Raw genomic sequence first — 12948 nt, forward strand, 5'->3', positions numbered from 1 at the left:
CATTTATTGAACATTTGTTTAATGCTAAAAATAAACAATGAATGTATCCCTCATCAGTACTCAAATTTCTGGGAGGAAATTATTTGCCATGTTCTATAAAGCATCAGTATAAATTTTCTTTCATCTGAATGGTATAAGAACTCTAATTATTGATTAATTCATCTCATTTAAATTAATTTAATTTATTATAGTTACTATAATGTGTTAATTTAAAGAGAACAGCAGAGTGATTCACTTGTAGATACATGTATATATGTGTGTGTGCTCAGTCCCTCAGCAGTGGCCAACTCTGCGACCCCCTGGATTTAGCCCACTGGGCTCCTCTGTTCATGAGATTTCCAGGCAAGAATACTGGAGTGAGTTACCATTTCCTTCTCAGGGATCTTCCTGAGTTAGGGATCTAACCCACATTTCCTGTGTTTACCTGCATTGGCAGGCAAATTCTTTTACTACTGAACCACCTATGAAGCTCTATGTACACACACACACATAAACACACACATGTTCTTTTTCTGATTCTTTTCCATTATGAATTATTGCAAGGTACTGAATATAGCTCCCTGTGCTATACACTAGGTCTTTGTTGTTTACCTGTGTTATATATAATAGTGTGTATATGTTAATTCCAAATTCCTAATTTATTCCTCCCCCTGCCTTTCCCCTTTGGTAACCATAAATTTGCTTTCTGTCTGTGAATCTGTTTCTGTTTTATAAATAAGTTCATTTGTATCATTTTTTTAGATTGCACACAGATGTGATATATTTGTCTCTCTCTGTCTAACTTACATCACTGAATGTGATAATTTCTAGGTCCATCCATGTTGCAGCAAATGGCATTATTTCATTTTTTCTTATGGGCTCATGGAATTCTATTATATACATATATGCTGCTAAGTCACTTCAGTCTTGTCCAACTCTGCGACCCCATAGATGGCAGCCCACCAGGCTCCCCTGTCCCTGGGATTCTCCAGGCAAGAACACTGGAGTGTGCTGCCATTTCCTTCTCCAATGCATGAAAGTGAAAAGTCAAAGTGAAGTCGCTCAGTCATGTCCGACTCTTAGCCATCTCATGGACTGCAGCCCACCAGGCTCCTCCGTTCATGGGATTTTTCCAGGCAAGAGTACTGGAATGGGGTGCCATTGCCTTCTCCAATATACATATACACATACCACATAAATACACGTCACATCTTCTTTATCCATTTATCTGTCGGTGAGTATTTAGATTGCTTCTATGTCTTGGCTGTTGTAAATAGTGTTGCTATGAACATTGGAATGCAAGTATCTTTTCGAATTGAGTTTTCTCCAGATATACATCCAGGAGTGGGATTGATTGCAGGATCATATGGGAGCTCTATTTTTAGGTTTTTAAGGAATCCTCACATTGTTTTTCATAATGGTTGCACGAATTTACATTCCCATCAACAGTATAAGAGTTTCTTTTTGTTCACACCCTCTCCAGTGTTTATTATTTGTAGGCTTTTTAATGATTGCCATTCTGACTGGTATGACTCATTGTAGTTTTGATTTGTATCTCTCTAATATTTAGGAATATAGCATCTTTCCATGTGCCTGTTGGTGATCTGTGTGTCTTCTTTGGAGAAATATCTATTTAAGTCCTCTGCTCATTTTTTGATTAGGCAGTTTTTTAAAAATGTTAAGCTGTATGGGCTCTTTGCATGTTTTGGAAAGTAATCCTTTGTTGGTTGCATCATTTGCAAATATTTTCTTCCAGTCTGTAGGTTGTCTTTTTGTTTTGTTTATGGATTCCTTTGCTGTGCAGAAACTTTAAAGTTTATTAAGTCCCACTTTTGTTTATTTTTTGTTTTTATTCCATAACCCTAGAAGAGGAATCCAAAAAATATAGCTGTAATTTATGTCAACAAGTGTTCTGTTCTGTTTTCCACTAAGAGTATCTGGTTTAATAGTATCTGGTTTTACATTTAGGTTTTTAATCCATTTTGACTTTACTTTTGGTGTTAGAGAATGTTCTAATTTCATTCTTTTACATATAGCTGTCTAGTTTTTCCAGCATTATTTATAGAAAAGACTATCTTTTATCCATTGTATATTCTTGCCTCCTTTATCATACATTAATTGACCATAACTGTGTGGGCTTATTTTTGTGACTTTCTATCCTCTTCCACTGATCTATATGTCTGTTTTTTTGTCAGTACCATACTGTTTTGATGACTGTAGCCTTGTAGCATAGTCTGAAGCCAGGGTGTGTGATTCCTCCAGCTCTATCCTTCTTTCTCAAGATTGTTTTGGCTATTTGGGGTCTTTGTGTTTTCATACAAATTAAAAATTTTTTTTGTTCCAGTTCTATGAAAAATCATTTGATAGGAATTGCATTGAATCTGTAGATTGCTTTGGGGAGTATGGTCATTTTTAACAATACTGATTCTTCCAATCCAAGAACGTGTTATATCTTTCCATTTGTTTGTGTCATCTTCAATTTCTTTCATCAGTGTCTTATTTTCAGGGTACAGGTCTTTTGCCTTTTTAGGTAGACTTATTCCTAGATATTTTATTGTTTTTGATGAGATGGTAAGTGAGATTGTTCACTTAATTTCACTTTCTGATATTTTGTTGTTAGTGTATAGAAATGCAACAGATTTATGTGCATTGATTTTGTATCTAGCAACTTTACCAAATTCGTTGATGAACTCTTGTAATTTTCTGGTAGTGTCTTTAGGATTTTCTGTTTATAGAATCATGTCATCTGCAAAGAGTTTTACTTCTTTTTCAATTTGAATTCCTTTTACTTCTTTTTCTTCTCTGATTGCTATGGCTAGGATTTCTAAAACTATGTTGAATGAAAGTGGTGAGAGTGGTCATCCTTGTTTTGTTCCTGAGCTTACAGAAAATGCTTTCAACTTTTCACTATTGGGATGTTAGCTGTGGACTTATCATAATATGGCCTTTATTATGTTGAAATATATTCCCTCTTTGCCCACTCTCTGAAGAGTTTTTGTCATAAATGGATATTGAATTTTATCAAAAGCTTTTCCTGCATCTATGGAGATGATCATATGGTTTTTATTCTTCAATTTGTTACTGTGATGTGTGACCCATTTAAAAAAACTGGGTCATCTGTATTTTTGTGGGAGAGCTGGATTTGTCATGAATACAAATCATGTATTTGTATTCCTCAGGGTATGCTGACAGCTATCACCTCGGTAGGGGATGGGACTGGAGATGGGGGTTCTGGAGCTAGAGCTGGGTATTTATTTGATGGCACTTCCTCTCTGCTCAGTGGCCAATATTGCCTTATTGGAGGTGGGGTTTGGTCCCAAGTTGCCAGAGTACAAGCTCTGAGGGTTGGGTCTTAGCCCACTCTGTTCCCTTTACATGTGTGGTATCCCCCTCTCAGTACCAGTACCCTCTCCCCAGAGGGGAGTAGTATTTGGGCAAGAGGGGCTGGTGTGGACGCTTGGCATGGGTCTGGGCATGAGCTGTGGCAATCCAACCACAGAAAGAGATTCACAAACAAAGGCAGTTCTGTTTCTTTCCTAATTTGTATGTCTTTCATTTCCTTTTTTATTGCATTAGATAGGACTGTCAATTTTGCCTGATACTAATCTACCTTCCACAGATGTTCTTTTTTGGTTAACAGTATATATTTTCTATTCCTTTACTTTGAACTTTTCTTTATTCTTATGTTTTAGATATATCCTTCTAAACAACCTACATTTAGGTTTCTTTTTTATAAACCAGCCTGGAAATATTTGTCTCTTAATTGAATCATTTAATCTGCTTATATTTAATATGATTACTAATGTACTGTATTATGCAAATGTAGATGCCATTGATTATGATACCCTTACAGCATACCACTTAGAATGAAAAATGCCAATTAAATTAATACAAATTGTAAGATGAATTCAGAGTGTTTTAAATGTTTAAAGAATATATTTTAGAAAAACACATCAAATTTGCTGTGTTAATGACTGTGGATTTGTTCCCTGCCCAAATTTTCAAGCTTCTCATTTTTGTCTCTGACCAAAGCATGCAGAGATTTTCTTTTTGGGTGGTTATTGTTTGATAATTCTAGTATCTGGAGACTTTATTGAGTTTATCTGTTTTTTTTCTTATAGTGTCTTCATTTTTTTTATAGTTTTCGTAATATCTTGTGTCTTCGTGTTATGTTTTGATAATGCATTAGACATTGTATTTGAACAGGTTTTTGTAAGAATAATTTGAGAAGTAAGATTATGTTATCCTTAGTGTATTAAATCTCCTTTTTGAGGACAGATATCCCACCTTCTACTTCCTATGCTATTTAGTGAACATTAGTTGACTGTTAGAAGTTAGGCCTTAAAAATCTTTTTTATTTAAAAAATTTTAAAATATATTTTTATTTTATGTTGGAATACAGTTATCTAACATAGGGCTTTATTTTTGATGCTAGAATTTTCCCAGATAATCAGTTGAAGCCACCTCTGTTTAAAAGGTAGATAATCTAACTTTGTAATGTAATTTTTATATTTAAGATATTTGAGGGACCTGGTAGTATTCTCCTTACACTGTTCTTAGATGCCTGGTCGTATGAGTGGTGATCTTCCTGGGAGGTGTCTTTCCTAGAGACAGGTCTTTCTTAACTCTGCCCTTCAGTATTATCAGAAAGCCTCCATAATCAGAGTGCTCTTTTTTTTTTTTTAAATTAAAAAAAATTTGTTTTTTTCTGTCCACACTGTGTGACATTTGAGATCTTAGTTTCCTGACCAGGGATCGGACCATGTCCCCTGCATTGGAAATGCAAAGTCTTAACCACTAGACTAACAGGGAAGTCTCCAGATTGCTCTGGAAAAAAAAATCTGAGTGCCATCACTTAGAATTCTTTCTTAGGACTTCCTGTTCCTAGGCTATGAGGATTAGGACGGTAATGGTGGAATTGTGTTCTGGTTTTTTCAAGATTAGTCATAGAGAGAATATTCTAAATGATGGTTGATTTTTGTGGGTCATATCCTGATAGACCACTTCCATCCCTTCTACCTTCTTTCGCATCAGTTTTATAAAACTCACCTCGATGTGACGGAAGAGATGTAGATATGCTTTAGATTAATATCTTAGTACCCAGAGGTGATAGATGGAGAGTAGGAATGCTTTAATTGGTATTCAAGCCAAGAAAAGAGGAAGCTCATGCTTCTTATTACTGTTGGTGATGGCCAAGGATGACTAGGGAAAAGAATATCTTTGTTTTATTATCCAAAGTGTTTATGAAGGCCAACATGGAGATGTTTGTTGTTATCTTGATTTACTAAACTGCATAAGAAGTGGTGAAGATTTTGTGATCCTTCTCAGTACTATAGTCAACTTCCTTGTATATGAAACAGATTCTTTCGTAGATTGCTTTAGAATCACACAAATAAAACATTGTTTCTATGAGAAAATGTGTCCCAAGGACTGAATAACAAGTTTATTTCAAGAATAATCTGTTTAGAAGTGGTGCACTCTGTAGATTAAAATTAGGGACTCAAGTGTAGGAAATATACACGTCTGTGACTATTAGCTAATTAATATATTCTTACATTATTGAAGAACGTAAGAATATACGTTGTTGCAGGCACTTGTATTAACCATATAAAGAACAATAATAGGAAATAAAAATAAGAAATAAAAAAATGACTGTTTAAATTGAAGTCTTGCTTGTTTATCAGATAATTTTCTTATGCTTTAGTTTGACATTTCCACTTGACATCCATTAGACTCAAAATCTTGTTGCTTCTAAAACCTGCTCCGCCCCCATCTTTTCTGTGTCAATTAGTAATAATGCCTTCTTTCTAGTTGTTGCCTTCTGTGAGGTTTTCCTGCCTAGTATAGCCAACCTAGTGATCTTATTAAGACATAAATCAGATCATGTGTTTCCTGTTTCATGCTTTTCATTGTGTCACTCCCCTGCCTTATTTCACTCATTGTAAAATGTCAGATTCATGCAATGGCCTCGTCCCACCTTTCTGATTGTACCCTCACTGCCTTAGTCCACACCAATTCTACTGGCTTCCTTATTTGATCCTTGAGCATAGCAGGCAGACTTCTCCCTTAGGGCTTTTGCACTTGCTATTTCTTCTCCCTCTAATGTTCTTCACCCCCAAAGCCAGTTTTCATTCAGTTGTCCCACTGTTTGAAGCACTTGTCCTGACAGCTCTTTGAAAAACTCTACTCTGATCACTCTGCCCCCAACAAAGGTCACCCCCTTTACCTCCTCACCTTTTCCCCCGGCGGCATATATCTTCTAATGTATTATTGAATTTATTTATCCATTGTGTTTATAGTCTGTCTCACTCAGTAGAATGTCACCTTCACAGGGGTGGGGATTTTATTTTTGGTCTGCTTTGTTTACTGTTTTCTCCCTTGCACAAAGAAGAGTGTCTTGTACATAATAGATGTTCCACAAATATTTGTTGAAGGAACAGATATTGTTCAAAAGGACTCCTCCTCCTGACAATGTTCTTAAGCAGAGTAGCAAGAAAAAGAAGAATATGGAAAACAAGTGTTTTCATTATTGTGGGAAATCTTGTGCTAGATCTTTACTTACTGTGTGACTGCTTTCCAGTCCTAAGAGCCAAGAGGCAGGACTGAATACTTCCTGGGAGGCTCTGGTCTGGTTAGCAAGGGAAGAGTTTTCCAAGAGGACAAGGTCTCCCAAGAAAGGACCTGTTTCTTTGATTCCCTGGATGTACAGAAGACATGGAATCAATAGAATGCCTTCTCAGTCGTTACCATGTAACACGGTTCTCTTCCCCACAGCTGCTTTTGGCACCGTTGCTCAAACCAATGAAAAGGAGATTCTTTTAGGGCACCAAATGCCTCTGATAAACTTTTAATATGACTTGGATTTCTCAAAGGTTCTTGTTATAGATGAGTGTGTTTCCCACTAGTGTTCAAAGTGAAAATAGCCAATGGGACTATCTGAAAATACTGTTATTGAATAAAACAATAACTAAAAGAACTCCAGCAACACATAGAAACATATCAAAATCGTATTTATATAAATATCACATGGGGCTTCCCTGGTGGCTCGGTGGAAAGAATCTGCCTGCAAACAATGCAGGAGATGCAGGTTCAGTCCCTGGGTCGGGAAGATACCCTGGAGGAGGAAATGACAAGCCACTCCAGTATTCTTGCCTGGAAAGTCCATGGACAGAGGATTCTGGTGGGCTAGAGTCCATGGGCTTGCAAAAGAGTAAGACACAACTTAGTAACTAAACAGCAACAAAATAAATATATAGTTCAAATTGGACCATTTCTAGAAGCCTGTCTAGCCTTCAGAGTATTAACTACAATTCTTAGGAATTACCATCAGAGGCAATTAAACCTCAAACTGTGGCTGACATTCTACGCCAGCGCCTGCTGCTTCTCTGTGACAGTGTGTGCCTCCTCACTGGGTGCTCACCTTGTTGCCACATAGCTCCTGGTGTTACAAGGGGTGCACAGGAATGTCATTCAGTGGAGTGACAAGAGGGTGGGGAAACAGAACTCGCTTTACAATTTTGAAGGAACTTTTACTGTAGAAGATAAACTGAATTCTAGATAGAACTAGATAATTTTTGAGCAAACTCTGGGAGATAGTGAAGGACAGGGAAGCCTGGAGTGCTGCAGTTCATGGGGTCAAATAGAGCTGGACACGACTTAGTGACTGAACAACAACAACAATTTTTGAGGTCTCTTCTGCTGATGAGATTTATGATTTTGTATTTTCTGTATCTTCTGCCATTTTATTTATTTATTTTGGTCACACTACATAGCTTGCAGGATCTTAGTTCCCTCACCAGGGATTGAAACTGAGCACTCAACAGTGAAAGTGTTAAGTGAAAGGGTTAAGTCCTAAACGCTGGACTTTCAGGGAATTCCATCTGCCATTTTATTTACTTCTATTTTTGCAAGTAGTCAGTTTCTTTCTTTTTTATAATTTTTATTTATTTGTTTATTTTTGGCTGTGCTGGGTCTTTGTTGTTGTGGGGGCTTTTCTCTGGTTGTAGTGAGCAGGGCCTACTCTCTAGTTCCAGTGCATACTCTTCTCATTGAGGTGGCTTCTCTTGTTGTGGAGCATGAGCTTTAAGGCCTGCGGGCCTCATTAGTTCTGGCACATGGGCTCGGCAGTTTCGGCCTCCTGGTACTAGAGCACAGGCTCAGTGGTTGTGGTACACAGGCTTAGTTGCTCCATAGTATGTGGGATCTTCTCAGATCAGGGATCGAACCTGTGTCCGGTGCATCGGCAGGCAGATTCTTTACCACAGAGCCACCAGGGAAGCCCCCCTCTGCCATTTTAAATATTCACTTCCTGTTGGTTGAAGACATGACTTAAGATTTTCAAAGTGTTTAATTGCTATGACTTAAGATCTTTTTCTTTGTGTTTATTACAGAGGTTCCAAAAACTTCAGTTCTTGCAGTGCAGATGACTTTGAGAAGTTAACTTTAAATAAAGGTGGAAACTGCCTTCTCAATATTCCAAAGCGTGATGAAGCCTACAGTGCTCCTTCCTGTGGTAATAGGTTGGTGGATCCCGGGGAAGAATGTGACTGTGGGACGCCAAAGGTCAGTTTAACATGTGATGTTCACTTTGCAGAGTTACCTTGGGATTTGCAAAAAATAAAATAGCTCACTTTGCGTGACTCTAGCATAGTTTGGATAAACTCCAGGAGTTGGTGATGGACAGGGAGGCCTGGCGTGCTGTGATTCATAGGGTCGTAAAGAGTCAGACATGACTGAGCGACTGAACTGAACTGAGTATAAGAGGTAAAGTAAAATTTAGTGGCAAAATGAAGATTGGTATTTTGCTTGTGGGACTGTGTTCCTGGGGGTTGATTATCCCTTCCTTCCTAGAACATAACCAATGGTGTCATCTGTTCTGGTGTCCAGGAAAGTACCGTGTTTATTTTTCTATTTTTGCTACCTTCTGCCATTTCTGTTATGGTTAATGAGTCATTTATTTATTTTAAAAAACAGCTCAGTTTTTCACTTGGCTCTTTACTTGTAAGTGTTCACTATTCTGTCACTGTCAGAAACAGTTATTTAGTTGACCTCATTTCAATAATAAATTGAAGCCGACCCATTCTGCAGAATTCTTGGTTAACAGAGTTCTTGCTACTCAAGTTAGCATTCTCCCTCTGTTAATTAACCTTCAGTTCACCTGCTGCTGTCTGGCTTTCTCATACCTGTTAACCACACCTAGAGCCTTAAGTCTGGACCCATCTTTATTATTAGCATTCTGCATCTCAACCATTTTCCTGTCAAAATGGCCTGCTTAACACCACCTAGACAAGGCTTAGGAGGAAAACAATTTTTAATTACATTTAAAAAATTAAAAAATTTAAATTTAAAGGAGTTGGTTCAGTTGTATGTAAACTTTACTATATTCTCAATTTTTTCCATAAGTGGAATTTCTTTTTCCTTGCCTGATCACACAGTGCCTGGCTTTTGCCAGAAAACTTCACATTCTAGAAAGGCAGTATGTTTTTCTTTGTGTGTTCTGTTTTATTTTGGGGCCATGCTGCATGGCATGCAGGATCTTAGTTCCCTGACCAGGAATCAAACCTGGGCCCTTGGTAGTAAAAGCACAGGGTCCTAACCTCTAGACTGCCAAGGAATTCCCAGGCAGTATGTATTTTATGATGAAATTGTGGTGGGCCGTCATTGCACTATTCCTGCATGTTAGCAACCTCTCCTTACTGTTTTACATGGTACAATCCTCTCAGTAACCTTTGGAGATTCATTATTTCTTTATACTCTCATTTTCAAGTGAGGAAAATAAAGGCTAACGAGGTTATGTTTAATCTCTAAATTAATGTTACACTGTTAGGATGACTAAGCTCTTCTTTCCAGGCATTCTCCTTAATTATTTTATATGTTTTGATTTCTCCTGTTTACTTCATTATCAAACTAACTGAAATAGTCTGTATTTGCTTCTTGAACTTTTGTACTACAAATTACTCTAGAAAAAAGTACCTCTTCCCCTTCAAATATCACAGTTATTTTTCTTGGTATTGAAATTTCAAATAGTAAGCACAAGCAAAATTCCCTTCATGCTTTTATTTCTTCCATATATTTTTTTAACTTCCTTCTGCTGTGGTAATTATTCTTATAAGTTTAGTGTGTTTCTCTATAGATTTTATTCTGTGTTTATAGTCTTATGTACAGTATGTATATTTGTATCATAGTTGGGTTTGTTTTAGGATTTTATTTTTTTTACATAAATAAAGTCTGACTTAGTATGTTATATATAATTTTTTTCTATTAATATATCCTGGAGATTTTTTTCCATGTCATTGTTATTTGGACATAATCCTTTGATCTGTTGACTAATATTTCAGTATAAGGAATATATTATGATTTATTTTACCATACTCTTATTAAAGACAGTCACTCACTGTAGTTAGTATTTTTTTTTTGTAGTGAACAGTATATCCTTGTATATCCCCTGTGTATGTGTGTGTATGTTCATATATATATATATACACACACACAGAAGTTTAAGATAATTATATAAAGGTAGAATTATTGAATTGAAAAGCATGTGTTTTTTATTTTATTAGAGACTATCAAGTTTCCTGGAAGAAGGGTGTGTCAGTTTGTACTTTTGTCAAAAGAATGTCATGGCATTTAGTGTGCCCCGCCCTCCCCCCCATAATTTTGTAACTGATCAAGGTACACATTTTACTCCTATTTCAAGATTTTCATCATATAGCCCCTCTATGTTCTATTATTTTTTCCTAGCATTTTTGTAATTTAATTTTTTATATAAGCTCTATAATTGGTGGGGGGGTGTCATGTGGAGAGTGAGCTACAAAACCATTTAAAATGGTGCTTTCACCATAAACAAAATTCCTGTATACATAGTCTGTTTCCTGATTCTCTTTTCTTTTATGAAGCCATCTGTCTGCCTTACATAGTATTTTTGAAAAAAAATTAACAACTTTACTGAAGTATAATTGAATACAAGGTAAAAAAAAAACACCCCAGATTTGGGCTTAGATAAGAAAAGGCTTTATTCAGAAGAAAGACTGTTAACAACAGGAATATGCTGATCTCAGAAATCTGGAAGCATCTCAAAATCAAACAAAAAGAGTTTTCTTTTATAGGGTAAAGCTGGGGCAAATGTAGATAAGCAGAATCTTTTACGGGGAAGGTGGATAAGCAGGGGCAAATGGCCAGTGAGTTCTCATAGGAAGTTGTCCTGTGGTCTGGTGATTTCCAGGAGAAGCTGGTAAGGGGTGGGGATACTTGCCCTCAAGTACTTGGGGGGGGGGCAAGTATCCCCAAGTATCTATTTTTGTGCAGACAAGTAGAGTTTGAGGGTCTACAGGAAAGAAAGAAGCCTCACTAAAGTTTGGTCAAGACAAAGCAAGAGTAAGAAACAGGCAATTATGAACACTTGTCAACAATGAACTGCACCTGTTTAAAACACAGAAGTTCTTTTTAAAAATTATTATTATCATTTTTTATCTTTATTTTGATTTTCTTGTCATACTGCATGGCATGTGGAATCTCAGTTTCCTGACCAGGGATGGAACCCATGCTACCTGTGTTGAAAGTCTTAACCACTGGACCTCCAGGAAAGTCTCCCTTAAAACATTTATTATTGCTGTTATTTTTATTTATTTTTATTATTTTATTTGTTCTAATTTTTACATTTGTAAAAGTTTTTCTTTCTCTTTTTGCCACACTGCATGGCATGTGGACTCTTTGTTTCTTAACCAGGGATCAAACCCATACGCCCTGCAGTGGGAACAGAGTCTTAACCACTGGACTGCCTGGGAAGTCTCAACTAAAAGTACTAAAGCATACAAGTTAAGCTTTGATACCTGTTTTCATATGCGAAACTGTCACCACAATCAAGATAATGCACATATCATCTCAGAAAGTTCTTTGTGACGCTTGGCACCCCTTATTATTTCCCAGTCCTCCTTATGCCATCACTCATCTGCTATCATTGTACTACTGATATTGCTGTCATTAGTGTGCGTTTCCTAGAATTTCATGTAAGTGGAATGATTCTTTTTTATCTAGGTTCATTCACTCAGCATAGTTATTTTGAGATTCATGCTAGTTGAATGCTACTGTGTCAGTGGTTCATTCCTTTTTATTGTTGCTCATCATTGAGTAGTATGGAGATACTACCTACTGTTTATCCATCTGTTGATAGGTATTTGGGTTGTTTCCACACCAAAAGCTGCTGTGAACATTCACGGTCAAGTCTTTATATGGGATTTATGTTTTCACTTCTCTTGGGTAAATACCTTGGAGTGAAATGACTGGGACATATGGTGGGTGTGTATTTGACTTTCCAAGGAACTTTCAAACTGTTTTCCAGAGTGGTTTTCCCATTTCACATTCTTGCAATCAGTTTACCTGAGTTCTGGTTCTTTTTAAGTCATTTCTTCCACCTCATATGGTCAGTCTTTTCAATTTTGGCTTTTCTGTTAGATGTGAAGTGGTGCCTTATTGAGGTTTTAATTTCCTTTTCCCTGATGACTAGTGATGTTGAACATGTTTTCATGTGCTTATTTGCCATCTCTATCTCTTTTTTGATGACATGTCTCTTATAAACTCCTTCCTGCCTTTAAAAATTGGGTTGTTTTCTCATTATTGAATTTTGAGAGTACTTCTTACATTCTAGATAACAAATACTTAATCAGATATATGATTTGCAAGTATATTCTCCCATTCTTTTCTTTTAAGTACTTTAACAGTATCTTTTGATGAGTAGAAGTTTTATATTTTGATGAAGCCAGTTTGTGCCTAATGGGTTGTGCTTTTGGTGTTGTATCTAAGAAATCTTTGCCTAATCCAAGATTGCAAATGTTTTATCCTGGAAGCTTTATCATTTTAGGTTATGTACTTATTTAGGTTTATGATCTATTTTGACTGATTTTCTTTGTATGGTGCATGGTTTTAGATAATTTTCCAAATTTTCAGATTTTTATTATGAAATAATTCCAAACT

General features: G+C 36.5%; 1 protein-coding gene across 2 annotated transcripts in view; it reads left to right on the forward strand.

The window, feature by feature from the left end:
* The window catches only part of ADAM9 (ADAM metallopeptidase domain 9), a 96311-nt gene that overhangs the window by 41417 nt on the left and 41946 nt on the right, over positions 1 to 12948 (forward strand). For both annotated transcript variants that reach the window (XR_011253455.1, XM_069572992.1), the window contains exon 12: positions 8370 to 8541. Coding sequence is in view for 1 of the 2 variants with exons in the window: in XM_069572992.1 (XP_069429093.1) it covers positions 8370 to 8541 (172 nt within the window). In the remaining variant the exon portion in view is untranslated. The remainder of the gene's footprint in view (positions 1 to 8369; positions 8542 to 12948) is intronic.

Source organism: Ovis canadensis, chromosome 26 (genome assembly GCF_042477335.2).
Source record: "Ovis canadensis isolate MfBH-ARS-UI-01 breed Bighorn chromosome 26, ARS-UI_OviCan_v2, whole genome shotgun sequence".
In the NCBI taxonomy this organism is placed as follows: domain Eukaryota; kingdom Metazoa; phylum Chordata; class Mammalia; order Artiodactyla; family Bovidae; genus Ovis; species Ovis canadensis.